This window comes from Anomaloglossus baeobatrachus, chromosome 7 (assembly GCF_048569485.1).
Source record: "Anomaloglossus baeobatrachus isolate aAnoBae1 chromosome 7, aAnoBae1.hap1, whole genome shotgun sequence".
Lineage (NCBI taxonomy): Eukaryota > Metazoa > Chordata > Amphibia > Anura > Aromobatidae > Anomaloglossus > Anomaloglossus baeobatrachus.
Genome location: NC_134359.1, coordinates 185676436 through 185696002, shown reverse-complemented (window position 1 = coordinate 185696002; position 19567 = coordinate 185676436). Strand labels below are relative to the sequence as shown.

The following is a 19567-nucleotide window of genomic DNA, read 5'->3' as shown; positions in this document are numbered from 1 at the left end:
TGAGAAATGGCAAATGACGCGTGATTTAGATAAATGTAAGGTCATGCACTTGCTCAAAACAAATTAAATGTATAATTATGCATGCACTAAATGGTAAACACTGGGTAAAACTATCACTGAAAAAGACTTGGGTATATGGATTGGATAGCAAACAACTTTAGTGACCAGTAACGGGCAGCTGCTGCCAAGGGAAACAAAATCATGGGATGCATTAAAAGAAGCTAATGATGAAAACAGACTTTTATCTAGATAACGCATCAACATTGCGGATGTGACAAAGGTTGTTAAGTGAATGGGTGAACTAGGTTATCAATGTACAAATATATGAAGGAATAGGATAGAGAGCATTCTAAAGACCTTTTTACAACTATGCCTGCAATAATGACAAGGAGGTATCCTTTACACCTAGAGTAAAGAATGTTTAATCAGAAATACAGACAAAGATTCTTTACAATAAGAGCAGTGAGACCATGGAAATTTCAGCCACATGACATTGCAATGGTTGATTCATTAACCAAGTGTTCAGGAGGCCTGTATGCTTTTCTTACAAACATAACATTACAGGTTATGGGTACTGGATCCTATGATTGGACGTTGATCCATGGAAACCAGTCACAAAAATTAACCCCAGTGTGATTTGTTTTGAATTGCTTGTCGCAGTTGCTGTAACATACAGATCGAAATGCGACCAATGTTACTTGTATTATGGTGCAATGTAGAAGCAGCATTCAGAGATCCTTGGTCATGCGATGTGTGTCTTGGCCAAAATTCTTAGTTAATCCTAGCCTTCCGTTAGTGTTTTCAAAGGTGCAGTACATGTATCACAAAGTAAACAAGCCACAGCAACAAAGGTAGGTTTAAAGAGCAAAAAAGTGTCTATCCCTGAAAGTATATTTATCACCAATGCACAAGGCAGGTGATAAATGTCTTATTGCTAAGAGAGCCAACAGTCTCTACAAGTGAGGTCCTAAGCCCCAGCTCCTCTACATTGCAAAACCCCATTAAAAAGGCATTTGACTGCAGCCCTGATAGAGCATGGGCACTGCTAACTCCAATAAAAATCTAAAGAGATGATGGAAACAGGCAAGCATGGCATGGGGGCACAATTTTTATTTTTCACTTCACCTAGAATCGTTCCTGTCTGTTACTGTAGCTTAGCCTTCAGCGGGCTTTACACGCTGCGATCTCGCTAGCGAGATCGTAAGCGATTGTACCCGCCCCCGTCGGTTGTGCGTCACGGGCAAATCGCTGCCCGTCGCGCACAACCTCGTTTACCCCCGTCACACATACTTACCTGTCCGGTCTGGCCGGCGATCCGCCTCTCCTTTCTAAGGGGGCGGGTCGTACAGCGACGTCACATGGCAGCCGTCCAATAGAAGTGGAGGGGCGGAGATGAGCGGGACGCAACATCCCGCCCACCTCCTTCCTTCCACATAGCCGGTGGAGGCAGGTAAGGAGATGTTCCTCGCTCCTGCGGTGTCACACATAGCGATCTGTGTTGCCGCAGGAACAACGAACAACATCGCTAATAAGAGGTAAACGATTTTTTGTTTTAGGACGACCTCTCCGAAGCAAACGATTTTTGCCGCTTTTGCGATCATTTTAGGTCGCACATGACTGTTACACGCTGTGATATCGTTAATGACGCCGGATGTGCGTCACAAACAACGTGACCCTGACGATAATTCATTAACGATATCGTAGCATGTAAAGCCCGCTTTAGTCAAGGGAATGGGGCTTAGGTGCAATACAGAGCTCATGTACAAAACTGAACTGTTCTATTAATTTAGAAAATGCAGACCTTTTTTTTAAAAATATCAGACAAAACCTTTCAATGAAATGGATGCAAAACAAGACCAGAGACATATAGAAGTGTAAGGGGATGTACAATTTGAAAAGAATAAGCAGACAGATTTAGGCCTTATGCACACACTATAGTTTTTGATGCGTTTTTGGGTGAAGATCCGGGTTCAGTTTGTTGCCCTAAACTGAATGCATTTCCTTACCCAGCAAAATCTATGAGGATACAGAAAGGCTGTGCACATGTTACTTCTTTTTTACCTGCAGTTTTGGTTGAAGAAAAAAAAAGTAGCATGTCACATCTTTTCTGCGTTTTTAGTGAAAAAAATATGGGCAAAAACACATGAAAAATGCACCAAAAACGCACTGAAAATGAGGCAAAAACCCAAGTGTTTTTTGATGCGTTTTTCCCGACCAGAGGTGTGTTCTTCTGCCAGAGGGTGCGTTTTTTGCTGAAGAAAAAAAACTATAGTGTACGCACATAGCCTTAATATTTTTCCCATCACATAAAGTGATTACATGTTGCTTAGATATACGCCCTTGTATTCATATCAGTGGAGGACCAAGTGTTTAGACCCCACCAAAGAGAAAGGGATATCCTAACGGTAGGATACCATTGTCTGCAATTGGAAAAAATCCTTTGTGCGCTAAAGTGAAATGTAACTAATACAGGATCCTAACAACACACTTCTCATAAACAAAGCCATCAAGTTGAGCACCAAGTCAACCAAAATAAGGCAGGGTTGGTGCTGGCACTACTCATAATCATATAGAAACAGGAGGACAAGAGTATTTGTGCAAATTTAGAAAACTTTATTAGGACATACACAACAAGAAAAGTGATTTAAAATAGATTTCTACCATATATATGGTAGAAATCTATTTTAAATCACTTTTCTTGTTGTGTATGTCTTAATAAAGTTTTCTAAATTTGCACAAATACTCTTGTCCTCCTGTTTCTCTATAATATAGGATCCTATAGACCCCCAAACTTCAGGAAAGAAACAATTTTACTCAGAGCAAACTTTTCTAGACTAGATGCACTGGACTGTAAAGAAAATATAGTAATAATGCTTCTGACCTGTCCCTTTAAAATGAGTATGGCTTCTGTAAGAAAACAAATACCCCATGTATTAAATTCATGCTCTGACTTGTGAGATTTGCTGAGCTTCAACTAATATATTCTAATAATAAGGAAAACAAGTGTCGCATGTATGCTGTTATAGCTTTTCATCATGCTCCATTACATTCAATATGCAATGTTGCTTGTTTATCTGATTTCAAGGCACTAAGTCATCAAAGCCGTGTATGATAAGACTTTTAAATTGCTACCATACTTACTTTGTCAGGCCTTAGGCATCGGATGATGAGCATCCTTTGGAACTGACCCACTTTTTCTTGCCATTCAGAAGGAAAAGCCTCATGGTGCGGTTCCTGCAAGAGCAGACACAGTAGGTTGACTTTATTTAATTTGTCACTTTTCATAACAGCTACAAAACATTAAAGCCAACATAATAGTGAGACTCCACTTTGTCTTTTGTAAATAATTGAACATTTACAGCATTCGGCAGCGAGAAAGAAGGGAGAGTATATAAAATACAATTATCACAGTAAAGTTTAAAACTTTGCAGAGAAAACAGAAGACGTTTGTGGTGACAACCAGTAAATTAGCTGTTATAATGAGTTTATGTGCTAATATATGCAGAATTAATGCAGATTATTACAAAAATTACAGCAGCATAAAGCAAATGAAGGAGATGTAAACAACAGAGACTTGTCCATGTATGCGAATAACAATAAAGATATCGGAAATATTATTCTAAATCTTCTGTGTCATTCAGATTGCAATCACCAGATCCAGGCAAAAATTCTCTCTTAAAGGTTCCACTAATACAGGGGTGGGGAACCTCCGGCCCGCGGGCCGTATACGGCCTGTGACGACTTTTTATGCGGCCCCCAGGCACATTCCCGGGGAACGCTGTGCTCTGGCTTTTCCCGACTGCTGGCCCTTTAAATCCCAATGCCTGATGCCCTGAGGGTAGATGCTAGAATGTACGGGCTCTCTCCAGATCCTGACTTCCAGGACCTGACTGCAGCCCATACATTCTAGGCTTAACACCGGCCTGTGCTAGTGTGCTCTGGTGGGCGGGGTAAACAGCACGCTGCGATAAAATCACACAAGAGCTGCAGCAGATTTTTCCAGCCTCCCGGACCTGTGCTGTGTGTGTGACTCCCCCTCCCTCTAAGGCTGGGGCCACACGGGGACTACTGCGATCCACTTGCATGACACGGCTCGTGCTGGCAGTACAGCAGAGCCGAGTGTCATGCGTGTGTCCTTGCAACTGAGGTCCGTTTGGGCGAGCAGACCTCAGCTGCGGAGGGCGGGCCGGCACTCAGGAGGGGAGGGAGGGATTTCTCTCCCTCTCTACTGCCTAGCCGGCTATTGCCATTCTCGCACTGCACTAGCGGTACACCGGTGTACCGCGAGTGCAGTGCGATTTTTCTCTCGCCCCATTCACTTGAATGGGTGCGAGAGAAAGAGACTCAGCTTACAATCGCAGCATGCTGCGATTGTTTTCTCAGTCCGATTAGGGCTGAGAAAATAATCGCTTATGTGTGCTCACACACAGGCTAGAATTGGTCCGAGGGGAATGCGATGTTTTATCGCACTCCACTCGCACTGTTTTTCTCGCCGTGTGGCTTAGGCCTAACTGTGAGTACTCAACCCATCGCTGCCCCCCCGCTCAGTGCTGTGTACCCCCTAATGCTCTGTTTACCCCTAGAACTGTGTATCCCCTAATGCTGTGTGTACCCCCTAATGCTGTGTACCTCTTAGTACAGTGTGTACCCCCTAATGCTGTGTGTACCACCTAATGCTGTGTGTGCTCCCCAGTGCTGTGTACCCCCCTAATGCAGTGTGTACCCCTTAATGCAGTGTGTACCACAGTGCTCTGTACCCCCTAGTACAGTGTGTACCCCACTAATGCAGTGTGTACCCCCAATGCAGTGTGTACCCCCCAATGCAGTGTGTACCACAGTGCTCTGTACCCCCTAGTACAGTGTGTACCCCCTAATGCAGTGTGTACCCCCTAATGCTGTGTACCCCCCAGTGCTGTGTAAACCCCCCCCCACTGCTGTCCGTGCCCCACTAGTGCTGTCTGTACCCCCTGGGTGATGTCTATGCCCCCCAGTGCTGTCCGCACCACCTAATGCTATCCATGCTGCCACCAGTACTGTCCATGCCACGGTCAGTGCTGTCTGTGCCCCCCTTATGCTGTCCGTGCTGTGTGCCACCCCTCAGTACTGTGTACCCCCCAGTGCTCTGAACTTGCTACTGCTGTCTGTACCCTCCCACTGCTGTCTATTAACCCCAGTCCGTGCCCTCCTGTTGATGTCTATGCTGCCCCAGACCTGTCTGTGTCTCCCTAGTGATGCCACCTAGTGCAGTCCGTGCTGCCACCTAGTGCAGTCCGTACTGCCACCTAGTGCAGTCTGTGCTGCCACCTAGTGCAGTCCGTGCTGCCACCTAGTGCAGTCCGTGCTGCCACCTAGTGCAGTCCGTGCTGCCACCTAGAGCTGTCCTTGTCCCCAGTCATGTCTGTGCCACCGCCAGGGCTGTCCATGCCCCCCTACTGATGTGTACGCCCCAGCCCCTCCTGTAATGTATATGCCCCCAACATCTCCAGACCGAGACAAACCTGGAAAAGCAGCTGTGAGAAACAAGATGATCAATATCATCGAACATCACAGCCGCACCAAAGAGAAGCAGCGCCTGCCTCCACAGTAGGGGTGAGCTAATTAATCGTTTGACCAAATATACCAGGGTTATTTTTCAAGTTGATAATGTTGTGCGGCCCCCAAAGGTTGGTAGAAAATTCCAAATGGCCCCCGGCAGTAAAAAGGTTCCCCACCCCTGCACTAATAGATGGCAGCCTGGGTTCAGGAATTGCTGCTTTTTAAGCTGTTGTGTGCAGTCATACAAATATACACACCTCAACACTGAGATTGCAACACCAAGAAGGAAAAGTGGTGAAATTATGGAACTCACAGGATTGATAGACATATTAAAGGGAACTTGTCATCAGAAATGTTGCACTAAACCTATAAGATTCCCCCTCTGCAGCTCCTGGGCTGCATTCTAGCAATGTTCCTGTTATTCTTGTGCCCCCTTTCTGACCAAAATAAAGAGTTTGTAAAGTGGTACCTTTTTGTATTCAGATCTTGATAATGGTACACGGGGGCGGGCTCTCTGGTGTCCGTTAGTCTGCCTCCTGTCGCTTTAGGCCGTCCCCCATCGCACAATTTCATAGAGGTGACGTGAGGTAAGCTGGCCAGCGCTATACCCGGGACTTAAAGAAAAATGTGCCTAAGTACTAACAGGCAGGTAGTTGCTACTTACCTGCCTGCTGTGCCCGGTGCCATTCTTCACCGGATTCTTATCCTCTCTGCTCTGTAGACAGCTCAGGACAGCTGACATGCTGATTGACAACCGACTCCCCATTACCTAACTGGGGGAGGAAGCTGCCAATCAGCATGACATCTACAGTCCCAACCCGTCTACAGAGCAGAGAGGAAAATAAGCCGTCGAAGAACGGTGCTGGGCACAACAGGTTGGATCTACCTGCCTGTTAGTGCTTAGGCACAGTTTTTTTTTTATTATTTTTAAAGTCCTGGCTATATCTTTTAGTTTTCAAGGCATCTCAATTTATTCAGTATCAAGCACGAGCACCACAGAAATACATGCACTTACAGTCTTGGCATGCTATTGATGAGGTTATTAATGGTTGTCTAAGAAATGTTCAAAGACCATGGCAGCAAATATAGACCATACCAGCTGCACAAGCAATATGCAACCTGGTGTTGTCATATCGAAAATTGGCTGCTGGGACACTTTGAAGAAATGGCCGTACCACTGGTTCCACCCAAATCAATGTAGATGCGAGTTTATAGTGCACCTGGAATGTAGAAGGGAAGGGTCATGAAGGACTTTTCATGGCGTTGCCTACGTGGTCTCCAAATCAATCTTCAGCAACCATTGCATCTAAGAAAAAGGCTCATCACTGCAGAATAGAAACCTCCTTTCTAGCCTCCATTGCTCCATTTCATATTTTGGTCTCCATATAAAAACCACAACACCATGAAGAGGCCTTCACAAATATAGTGTCACACGAATCATACTCCCAGAATTATGGTGTGGGGTAATGTACAGAGGCTGGATCTCTGTAGACTTCATTCCAAGTACACTAACAGCGTGGCATTAAATAGATTTAGAGGTGGAACCAATGGTATGGACATTTTTCCAAAGTGTCTAGGAGCTGCCAACAGGAGATCTCGATGATTCGAGTGTTCAAGTACATTTAGAACATTCCTCAGATAACCATTAAAGCGAATTTGTTACCAGGTTTAGCTACTTCTTTTTAGAGTTGCATGATGTAAGCAAAAAGACCGTGAATCCAACAATGTATAATTTAGTTTACTGGGTGCAGCATTTGCGACACAATCAGAGTTTTTAGATTTATCCATGCAGGAGAGCTGAGAAAGCTGACCCTGCCTGCATAGTAGCCAAGGTGTGTAAGTATTTCTACACATGGCTCTAATACTCGATACTAAATTAAGATATTTTGAACATTTTGTGTCATCATTTTTTTACATCATTTACATCATTAACAGGATGTGATGTAGTTTTCATAATTCCACAATTTTTCCTTCTTGCTGTTGCAACTTCAATATTGTGTCAATATGTGCTAATTAGAGATGAGCGAACCGGTCGCGGTTCGGCTCGAGGTCGGTTCGCCGAACGGAGGTCTCGTTCGAGTTCGGCTCGTCGAACGTTCGACGAACCGAACTCGAACTGCATAGGAAACAATGGCAGGCAATCACAAACACAGAAAAACACCTAGAAAACACCCTCAAAGGTGTCCAAAAGGTGACAAACAACTCACAACACATGGGAAAGTGACAAGGACATATACTCATGTGAAAACAAAAGAGCTGGACAAGGAAAAAGAGGAGGACACACAGATATATGAGTATATGCAAGGAAACATCGATTCCATTATTGTGCAACTTGAGCCCTGCTCATTTTAGGCTTCCAATCTGGATAAATTGCCTGAGCTCGCCACGTACGCCTTGGGGATCTTGTCTTGTCCTGCAGCCAGCGTTCTCTTGGAACCTGTCTTCAGTGCTGCTGGTGGTCTGCTGGCAGATAAGCACACGCGTCTGTCCACTGACAATGTGGACATGGCTCTCAGAGGACTTTTCTTCCCCTGGGTCAGCCAGGGGACGGGAAAGGCACGCGTATTTTTGAGAGTGCTTCATGCAAAGCATCTTTTTCTTTTTCAAAAGGGGGCTCAACCGATGCCAGTCAAGTGGGGTGTGTGTGGCCCAGTTAGTGGAAACGAGGGAGACTGTGGTTGGAGTCCCCTCGCTGTGTCTCTAAAAGAACCAAGATGAACAAGTCATGGCTCTCAGAGGACTTTTCTTCCCCTGGGTCAGCCAGGGGACGGGAAAGGCACGCGTATTTTTGAGAGTGCTTCATGCAAAGCATCTTTTTCTTTTTCAAAAGGGGGCTCAACCGATGCCAGTCAAGTGGGGTGTGTGTGGCACAGTTAGTGGAAACGAGGGAGACTGTGGTTGGAGTCCCCTCGCTGTGTCTCTAAAAGAACCAAGATGAACAAGTCATGGCTCTCAGAGGACTTTTCTTCCCCTGGGTCAGCCAGGGGATGGGAAAGGCACGCGTAATTTTGAGAGTGCTTCATGCAAAGCATCTTTTTCTTTTTCAAAAGGGGGCTCAACCGATGCCAGTCAAGTGGGGTGTGTGTGGCCCAGTTAGTGGAAACGAGGGAGACTGTGGTTGGAGTCCCCTCGCTGTGTCTCTAAAAGAACCAAGATGAACAAGTCATGGCTCTCAGAGGACTTTTCTTCCCCTGGGTCAGCCAGGGGACGGGAAAGGCACGCGTATTTTTGAGAGTGCTTCATGCAAAGCATCTTTTTCTTTTTCAAAAGGGGGCTCAACCGATGCCAGTCAAGTGGGGTGTGTGTGGCCCAGTTAGTGGAAACGAGGGAGACTGTGGTTGGAGTCCCCTCGCTGTGTCTCTAAAAGAACCAAGATGAACAAGTCATGGCTCTCAGAGGACTTTTCTTCCCCTGGGTCAGCCAGGGGCGGGAAAGGCACGCGTATTTTTGAGAGTGCTTCATGCAAAGCATCTTTTTCTTTTTCAAAAGGGGGCTCAACCGATGCCAGTCAAGTGGGGTGTGTGTGGCCCAGTTAGTGGCAACGAGGGAGACTGTGGTTGGAGTCCCCTCGCTGTGTCTCTAAAAGAACCAAGATGAACAAGTCATGGCTCTCAGAGGACTTTTCTTCCCCTGGGTCAGCCAGGGGACGGGAAAGGCACGCGTATTTTTGAGAGTGCTTCATGCAAAGCATCTTTTTCTTTTTCAAAAGGGGGCTCAACCGATGCCAGTCAAGTGGGGTGTGTGTGGCCCAGTTAGTGGAAACGAGGGAGACTGTGGTTGGAGTCCCCTCGCTGTGTCTCTAAAAGAACCAAGATGAACAAGTCATGGCTCTCAGAGGACTTTTCTTCCCCTGGGTCAGCCAGGGGACGGGAAAGGCACGCGTATTTTTGAGAGTGTTTCATGCAAAGCATCTTTTTCTTTTTCAAAAGGGGGCTCAACCGATGCCAGTCAAGTGGGGTGTGTGTGGCCCAGTTAGTGGAAACGAGGGAGACTGTGGTTGGAGTCCCCTCGCTGTGTCTCTAAAAGAACCAAGATGAACAAGTCATGGCTCTCAGAGGACTTTTCTTCCCCTGGGTCAGCCAGGGGACGGGAAAGGCACGCGTATTTTTGAGAGTGCTTCATGCAAAGCATCTTTTTCTTTTTCAAAAGGGGGCTCAACCGATGCCAGTCAAGTGGGGTGTGTGTGGCCCAGTTAGTGGAAACGAGGGAGACTGTGGTTGGAGTCCCCTCGCTGTGTCTCTAAAAGAACCAAGATGAACAAGTCATGGCTCTCAGAGGACTTTTCTTCCCCTGGGTCAGCCAGGGGACGGGAAAGGCACGCGTATTTTTGAGAGTGCTTCATGCAAAGCATCTTTTTCTTTTTCAAAAGGGGGCTCAACCGATGCCAGTCAAGTGGGGTGTGTGTGGCACAGTTAGTGGAAACGAGGGAGACTGTGGTTGGAGTCCCCTCGCTGTGTCTCTAAAAGAACCAAGATGAACAAGTCATGGCTCTCAGAGGACTTTTCTTCCCCTGGGTCAGCCAGGGGACGGGAAAGGCACGCGTATTTTTGAGAGTGCTTCATGCAAAGCATCTTTTTCTTTTTCAAAAGGGGGCTCAACCGATGCCAGTCAAGTGGGGTGTGTGTGGCCCAGTTAGTGGAAACGAGGGAGACTGTGGTTGGAGTCCCCTCGCTGTGTCTCTAAAAGAACCAAGATGAACAAGTCATGGCTCTCAGAGGACTTTTCTTCCCCTGGGTCAGCCAGGGGACGGGAAAGGCACGCGTATTTTTGAGAGTGCTTCATGCAAAGCATCTTTTTCTTTTTCAAAAGGGGGCTCAACCGATGCCAGTCATGTGGGGTGTGTGTGGCCCAGTTAGTGGAAACGAGGGAGACTGTGGTTGGAGTCCCCTCGCTGTGTCTCTAAAAGAACCAAGATGAACAAGTCATGGCTCTCAGAGGACTTTTCTTCCCCTGGGTCAGCCAGGGGACGGGAAAGGCACGCGTATTTTTGAGAGTGCTTCATGCAAAGCATCTTTTTCTTTTTCAAAAGGGGGCTCAACCGATGCCAGTCAAGTGGGGTGTGTGTGGCCCAGTTAGTGGAAACGAGGGAGACTGTGGTTGGAGTCCCCTCGCTGTGTTTTACATGCTTTTAGAAGGGCATGACATGGCTTGGAGGTTGACTTTCATCATCTGCAAACTGTTGGCTACCAAAATGCTGCCTTTCCAACAAATGTGGTTATAGACAATGAGGAACATACTGATGAAGATGAGACGCAGATACCCGATTGGGATGACAACTTAAATATTCGGTCAGGGCAAGAAGAGGCTCTGTCTGAGGGGGAGGGGAGTGCAAACACAACAATTGATGATGAAGTCCTAGATCCCACCTACTGTCAACCCACAGTCAGACACTCGAGGAGGTCAACAGAGGCGGTGGAGGAGGATGCAACCGACGTCGAAGTAACCTTGCGCCTTCCTGGACACAGTCGGAGCACTGGTAGCACGTCTACAACTGCATCCTCAGCCAACACTCTGCCTCTGAGCATTATTCGGGGTGGATCAACAGGTCGCATGGCCTCTAAGCCTTGCCTAGCCTGGTCCTTTTTTGACATAAAAAAAGATCGCCCTAATTATGTGATCTGTAACATTTGGCATGGTTATCTTAGTAGAGGTCAAAACCTCAGCAGTTTGACAACTTCTTCCATGAATCGTCACATGAATAAATATCATATGGCCTGGTGGGAAGCTCACCGTGCTGCAATGTGGCCTAGCGGAGCCAACCATCCACCGCCTGCCCCTTCCAGTGCATCCGCGCGCTCGTCATCTTCTAGGACTGTGGGGACAGCTGTCACACCTGTTTTTCCACCCACAACTTCCACCACTGTAACCGCAACAGGCAGTTTGCTTGGTAGGTCGTCAGTTGGTTTGGAAGGGGAAACAAGTGAGTGTGTACAGCTCTCTCAGACATCGATAGCACCAACGTTGGATGAAGGCAACATCATGTTTCCGCCTGCACTTTCCTCACAAACCTGCATTTTTCCAGGGACACCCTACTCAACACCGTCTACACACAGCAGCCAGATCTCTGTCCCTCAGATGTGGTCAAATAAAAGGCCACTTCCTGCGACCCATGACAAAGCTAAGAGGTTGACTCTATCCCTCTGTAAGCTGTTGGCTACCGAAATGCTGCCTTTCCGCCTAGTGGACACACAGGATTTTAGAGCCCTTATGTCTGTCGCTGTGCCCCAGTACCAGATGCCTAGTCGCCACTACTTCTCTAAGAAAGGTGTGCCCGCGCTACACCAGCATGTCACACACAACATCACCGCTTCCTTGAGAAACTCTGTGTGTGAACGGGTGCATTTCACCACCGATACTTGGACCAGTAAGCATGGACAGGGACGTTACATGTCGCTGACTGGCCACTGGGTAACTATGGTGATAGATGGTGAAGGGTCTGCTGCACAAGTCTTGCCGTCCACACGACTTGTGTGTCAATCCTCTGTCTGTCCAAGTTCCGCCACTGCTTCTGCATCCTCCACCTCATCTGGGTCCTCCACCTCCGCCCCAAGCCTGCCTGGTCAGGCCACCAGCGTTCTCACTGCGCAGAAGGAATCACGCAACCCTCATTACTATGCTGGCAGCAGAGCGCAACGGCATCAGGCGGTCTTTAGCTTGACATGTCTTGGGAATAAGAGTCACACAGCTGAGGAGTTGTGGTCAGCTCTGCGGTCCGAGTTTCATAAATGGTTGTCTCCACTCAACCTGCAGCCTGGTAAGGCCGTGTGCGACAATGCTGCAAACCTGGGTGCGGCACTTCGCCTGGGCAAGGTGACACACGTACCTTGTATGGCTCACGTGTTGAACCTTGTCGTCCAGCAATTTTTAACACACTATCCTGGCCTAGATGGCCTTCTGAACAGGGCACGAAAACTGTCTGCTCACTTCCGCCGTTCAAGCGCCGCAGCTGAGCGACTTGCATCGCTCCAGAAGTCTTTCGGCCTGCCGGTTCATCGCCTGAAATGCGATGTGGCGACACCCTGGAATTCAACTCTCCACATGTTACAGCGACTGTGGCAGCACCGCAGAGCCATGGTGCAATACGTCATGACGTATAGCCTGGGCCAACGAGATGCAGAGGTGGGGCAGATCACCCTGATGGAGTGATCTCAGATCAAGGACCTATGCACCCTTCTGCACAGTTTCGACATGGCGACGAATATGTTTAGCGCTGACAATGCCATTATCATCATGTCGATTCCAGTCATTTACATGCTGGAGCACACGCTAAACACTATTCGGAGTCAGGGGGTGGGACAACAGGAAGGGGAGGAACTACAGGAGGATTCATATGCGCAAGACACAACAACATCACCAAGGTCCAGACGTTCATCATCACCAACGCGGCAGGCATGGGACCATGGGGGACAGGGATCAACAAGGGCGCATGGTAGCAGGAGAGATGTTGAGGAAGGTGCAGGAGGACATGAAGATATGGAGGACGAACTGTCCATGGACATGGAACACTCAGCAGATGAGGGGGAGCTTGGTCAAATTTCAGTTGAAAGAGGTTGGGGGGAGATGTCAGAGGAAGAAAGAACGGTTAGCACCTCTATGCCACAAACACAGCGTGGACTTGGTCCGCATGGCTGCGCAAGACACATGAGTGCCTTCTTGTTGCACTACCTCCAACATGACCCTCGTATTGTCAAAATTAGAAGTGATGATGACTACTAGCTTGCCACACTATTAGATCCCCGGTACAAGTCCAAATTTTGTGACATAATTCCACCCATAGAAAGGGACGCACGTATGCAGGAGTATCAGCAGAAGCTGTTACTCGATCTTAGCTCGGCTTTTCCACCAAACAACCGTGCAGGTGAAGGGAGTGATTCTTCCAGTTGTAACTTGACAAACATGGGACAGCCTCGTCATCTTCAACAGTCTACCCGTACCAGTAGGACCGGATCTGGTGCTGGTAACAGCAATTTTATGGAATCTTTTAATAATTTTTTTAGACCCTCCTTTGCAAGGCCACCAGAGACAACAAGTCTGACACATAGTCAACGGATGGAGAGGATGATACAGGAGTATCTCCAAATGAACATCGATGCAATGACTTTTCAAATGGAGCCTTGCTCCTTTTGGGCTTCAAATCTAGAAAAATGTCCAGAGCTCTCCAGTTACGCCTTGAAGATTTTGTCGTGTCCAGCTGCCAGCGTTGTCTCTGAACGTGTCTTCAGTGCTGCTGGGTGTGTGCTGACAGATAAGCGCACGCGTCTGTCCAGTGACAATGTGGACAGACTGACGTTCATCAAAATGAACAAGTCATGGATCCAGAATGAATTTACTACCCCTGTGTCATCCTGGGGAGAGTAAATGCTTGTGGATTTGGAATGTGCTTGATGCAAATCAAAACATCCTGTTTGCAACTAGGGCACAAGTGCTGCCACTGAATGGGTGGGTGTGTGTGGGGCACAATTTTTGGAAAAAAGGGAGGCTACGCTTGGAGTAACCCTTACTTACATTGTTTTTAAAAGGAGACAAGATGACCAAGTCATGGTTCAGCAAAGACTTTATCTACCTACCCCGGTGTCATGCTGGGGACGGTTAATTATGGCGTATTTTTGAATGTGCTTGATGCAAATCAAAACATCCTGTTTGCAGCTATGGCACAAGTGCTGCCACTGATGGGGTGTCTGTGTGCCCAATTTTTGGAAAAAAGGTAGACTCCGCTTGGAGTAACCCTTGCTTGCTGTGTTTTTTAAAAATGATACAAGATGAACAGATCTGAAGGCAAGATGAAGGCAACATCATGTCTCCGCCTGCACTTTCCTCACAAACCTGCATTTTTCCAGGGACACCCTACTCAACACCGTCTACAGACAGCAGCCAGATCTCTGTCCCTCAGATGTGGACAAATAAAAGGCCATTTCCTGCGACCCATGACAAAGCTAAGAGGTTGACTTTATCCCTCTGTAAGCTCTTGGCTACGGAAATGCTGCCTTTCCGCATGGTGGACACACAGGATTTTAGAGACCTTATGTCTGTCACTGTGCCCCAGTACCAGATGCCCAGTCGCCACTACTTCTCTAAGAAAGGTGTGCCTGCGCTACACCAGCATGTCGCACACAACATCACCGCTTCCTTGAGAAACTCTGTGTGTGAACAGGTGCATTTCACCACCGATACTTGGACCAGTAAGCATGGATAGGGACGTTACATGTCGCTGACTGGGCACTGGCAAACTATGGTGAGAGATGGAGAAGGGTCTGCTGTACAAGTCTTGCCGTCCCCACGAGTTGTTTCAATCCTTGTTCTGTATGTAGAAGTTAATACACTGCTTCTGCCTCTTCAACCTCGTGTGGGTCCTCCACCTTGGCGCAAACCCTGTGTGGTCAGGCCACCCTTCCTTGCAACTGCGCACAAGGACTACCACACACCTCCTTACTATGCTGGCAGCAGAGCTCAATGCCATCAGGCGGTCAAAGTTTTACTTTGAAATGTATGGGAAATGTGAGTCACACCGCTATTCCAGAGAATAGTAGTCAGGCAGGGTCAAAACATTAATTGAGGAACAGGAACAGAATGGGACGGCCATGACTTAATCAGAAAACAAGCAGAGGTGAAATGCGGATCGGCCAACAAGGTACATAAACAGCAAGCAGGAAAAGTAGTCAGGTAACAAGCACACAAAATCATAAAACTGAACTGGGGGTAAAATTAACCAGAGGTTCATAGCTATGTCTGGCTGTGGTCTGCAGACAGGATGGGCATAAAAAAGGGTGTGGTGTCTTCACATTGGTTGTAGCTGAATGATGGTATTTCATCTGTGAGATACCCACCAGCTACATTCAGCCAGAGATTCTGCATCTGTCAAGGTAATGCAGCCCAGTGGGTGAGCATAACCTGCGTCCACCTGCGCCGCTGGCATCGACTCCTCTCCCATCATCAGCACTATGCATGAAAGGAACACGTTGTCACCTGGCGACTGGAGTACAAATTGCCGGAGCGGACTCCGTTGGTGACTTAACAGCCGTGTGCGTCAATGATGCAAACCTGGCTGCGGGCCATCCTCAGGGCAATGTGACACACGTGCCTTGTATGGCTCACGTGTTGAATCTGATTCTCCAGCAATTTTTAAAACACCATCACGGCCTACATGGCCTTGTGCAGCGTGCACGCTCGCTATGTGCTCACTTCCATCGTGCGCACACAGCAGCTCCACAACTTTCATCACTCCGGAAGTCTTAGGGTCTGGCAGTTAAACGCCGGAAATGCGATGTTCCGACACGCAGGAATTGGAATCTGCACATGTTGCAGCGTGTGTGGCAGCACCGCAGAGCCCTGCTGAAATACGGTATGACATATAGCCTGGGATAACTTGATCAAGAGGTGGTGCAGATCACGCTGCTGGAGTGGTGTCAGATCAAGGACCTATGCACCCTGCTACACAGTTCACAAATGTCGACGAAGATGTTTAGCACTGGCAATGTCATTCTCAGCGTGACAATTCTGGTCATCTACATGATGGAGCACACTGTAATTATTATTCGGAGTCAGGTGTTGGGACAAGAGGAAGGGGAGGAAGTACAGGAGGAGTCATATGCGGAAGGGATAACAAGATCTACGAGGTCCAGATGGTCAGCGGCACCTATGCGGCAGTCATGGTGAGGGAGAGGGATTAACAAGGGCGCATAGTATCAGCAAAAAGTGTTGATGAAAGTGCAGGAGCCCATGAAGAAATGGAGGATGAACTGGCGATGGGCATGGAAGACTCAGCAGATGAGTGAGAGCTTGCTCACATTTCGGTTGTGCGAGGTAGTGTGGAGAGGGCAGAGGAAGGAGGCACGATTCTCACCTCTCTGCCACCAACACACCAAGGACTTGGTCCTCCTGGATGCACAAGACACATGAGCGCCTTCTTGCTGCACTACCTACATAACCCTCGGATTGTATGAATTTGAAGTAATCCTGAATACTGGGTTGCCACACTGTTAGATCCCCGGTACAAGACAAAATTTGGCGAACTAATTCCTGCCATAGAAATAGACGCACGTATACAGGAGTATCTGCAGAATGTGGTACGCAATCTTAGATCTACTTTTCCACTAAACACCAGTGCTGCACAGAGTGAATCTCAACGCTTTGTCATGGATAGGAGGAAATGGTCTTTTACTTGTCCACATGGGAGGGACCGAGGGATGGCTGCTGTGCTGAGATGGCGTTGAGTACGGTGTCCCTGCACAGTTGCACTTTTGGTCATATCCCAAAATGAGTTGAAAAAGGACAGATGCTGTTGGAAAGGGGAACAGGTGTGTTGGAAAGGGGAAAAAAGTTTTGGTCCGTGGATTTGGTGGTTAAGCAACTGTAACATTTGCTGAAGAAACAACATCTGTTACAGTGGGACTGGCAGATTTGGATAAAGTGGTATATAATCTGTGACCGCTATATAACGAAAATTAATAAGAAAAGAAAGAGAAAGGTATATATCCCCATCAGCAGTCAGTGTCCACCGTGCTCCCAGTTGGAAAAGGAGAGGTTGGCAACTTGAAGGTTTGGTGGAGGATACAGAGCTGTGTGGCTATGAAACTAATAGTAGCCTGAACCGAGTTAGACGCCATTTGGATCTGGAGACTGTGAGCCCTGTTAGCGTCACAGGGTCCACATGCCCACCCAGCCCAGGAACTCCCTGTTAACAACACAGGGGCCATTGAGTACGCTGACCGTGTGCGTAGGGGCCACACCTGTGGACAGCAGGCGCATCAGCAGCAGCAGGCCTATTAATGCCACTGGGCTGCACAAGCAGGACTGTTAGGACAGGAGCTGGTCTTAACCGTTCTGCGTTACCAACTGTGGTGGTGGCCTGCATCCACCACCCTATCCCTGCCTACCTCTGGCCTAAAGCCGCAATGGGTTCAACACATGGAGGTGTGCTCTTTCGGAGCATAATAGAAGACTGCGCACCTCCTTGTTGGCTCCAGCCCCTTTTATAACCTGGGTCCGCCCCAAACCAGGGTGAACCACAATGCACCTCCTGGAGACAAAAGTAGAGTGACACGTCATCAGTGGCATAACTAGCGTCCTATTTGGAAACGCAACTTCAATGATGACCTCATGGCTGCCATGACCCAAACACCTCACCAGTCATCGTCTGACCATCAATAATGCGGTGACAAGTCATAGGTGTGGGCCTCTGCAAGCCATTTGGGAGGACACCTGATGCCCTGTGGTCTATATGGGACCCCCACATCAGGGCCAGGGCCAAACAGTTCATTACCGGACCTAGTCTCTGATGCAGGAAGTGCCTGAGCATGCTCAGTAGCATGAAATACAGTCTCTGAAAAAAGACTATCAGCTTTAGCATGGTGTCTAGGCACAAAACAGGACTTAGACCCGGCACGGAATGCAAGCACCTGTGCAAAGAGGCTTTTCACACTTAGTGTGGGAGCATGCGCTGTATCCCGAAAAGAAGACTTAGCGTCAGGAATAACACAGTCAGGCTGAGCATACTCACTACGCGAAACACTGTAATTATGCTGCAGCTGGGGTACATCGGCACACGCATGCGCACTAGCTGACTCTCCACACTTAGACGTGGAGGGGAAATTTGTCTTGGAGATGCTGTCTATGAACAGAAGGAAAAGCTAAAGGAAGCCTGACTTTCTATCCCTCCGAATTATGAAATGCATCAATGAATTCCATGAGTTTGCTATAACATTAGCGTATCAAAATGTGCATGAGGGTGTGATGTAGAGGTGCTAGAAATAGCTTGTCACCAGTGGGGCACTAATGGAATACAACAGCCAGTTCTATGATGCCACTAAATGGCAGTATTTTGTGCTATCATTATAGCTTATTAAAAACAGAGCAGGAGGTTGTCATGCAGAGGTGCTGCACATAGATTTGCAGTAGTGTGAATAGACAAAAGTACAATAGCCACGTTTAGGATACAACTAGGTACAGTGAGTGTTTGCTAGTATAATGGCTGAGTTTAAAAAAGTTTGAGTGTGCAATGCAGGCAGACGTGCTGCAAATAACGTTCCAATACTGTGAATAGACAAAAGTACAATAGCCACGTTTAGGATACAATTAGGTACACTGAGTGTTTGCTAGTATAATGGCTGAGTTTAAAAAAGTTAGAGTGTGCAATGCAGGCAGACGTGCTGCAAATAACGTTCCAATACTGTGAATAGACAAAAGTACAATAGCCACGTTTAGGATACATCTAGGTACAGTGAGTGATTGCTAGTATAATGGCTGAGTTAAAAAAAGTTAGAGTGTGCAATGCAGGCAGACGTGCTGCAAATATCGTTCCAATACTGTGAATTGACAAAAGTACAATAGCCACGTTTAGGATACAACTAGGTACACTGAGTGTTTGCTAGTATAATGGCTGAGTTTAAAAAAGTTTGAGTGTGCAATGCAGGCAGACGTGCTGCAAATATGTTTACAATAGTGTGAATAGACAAAAGTACAATAGCCACGTTTAGGATACAACTAGGTACAGTGAGTGTTTGCTAGTATAATGGCTGAGTTTAAAAAAGTTAGAGTGTGCAATGCAGGCAGACGTGCTGCAAATAACGCTCCAATACTGTGAATTGACAAAAGTACAATAGCCACGTTTAGGATACAATTAGGTACACTGAGTGTTTGCTAGTATAATGGCTTAGTTTAAAAAAGTTGGAGTGTGCAATGCAGGCAGACGTGCTCTGCAAATGTCTTTGCACTAGTGGGACTATAGCAAAGTCCAATAGCCACGTTTAGGATGCCACTAGGTACACTGAGTGTTTGCTAGTAAAATGCCTTAGTTTAAAAAAGTTGGAGTGTGCAATGCAGGCAGACGTGCTCTGCAAATGTCTTTGCACTAGTGGGACTATAGCAAAGTCCAATAGCCACGTTTAGGATGCCACTAGGTACACTGAGTGTTTGCTAGTAAAATGGCTTAGTTTAAAAAAGTTGGAGTGTGCAATGCAGGCAGACGTGCTCTGCAAATGTCTTTGCACTAGTGGGACTATAGCAAAGTCCAATAGCCACGTTTAGGATGCCACTA

The 19567-nt window shown here is 47.3% G+C and overlaps 1 protein-coding gene across 1 annotated transcript in view; it reads right to left on the bottom strand.

The window, feature by feature from the left end:
• DNAH7 (dynein axonemal heavy chain 7) overlaps positions 1-19567 on the bottom strand; it is an 880767-nt gene that overhangs the window by 165893 nt on the left and 695307 nt on the right. Inside the window, exon 53 of the mRNA XM_075317837.1 lies at positions 3142-3234. Within this exon, the coding sequence (XP_075173952.1) occupies positions 3142-3234 (93 nt within the window). The remainder of the gene's footprint in view (positions 1-3141; positions 3235-19567) is intronic.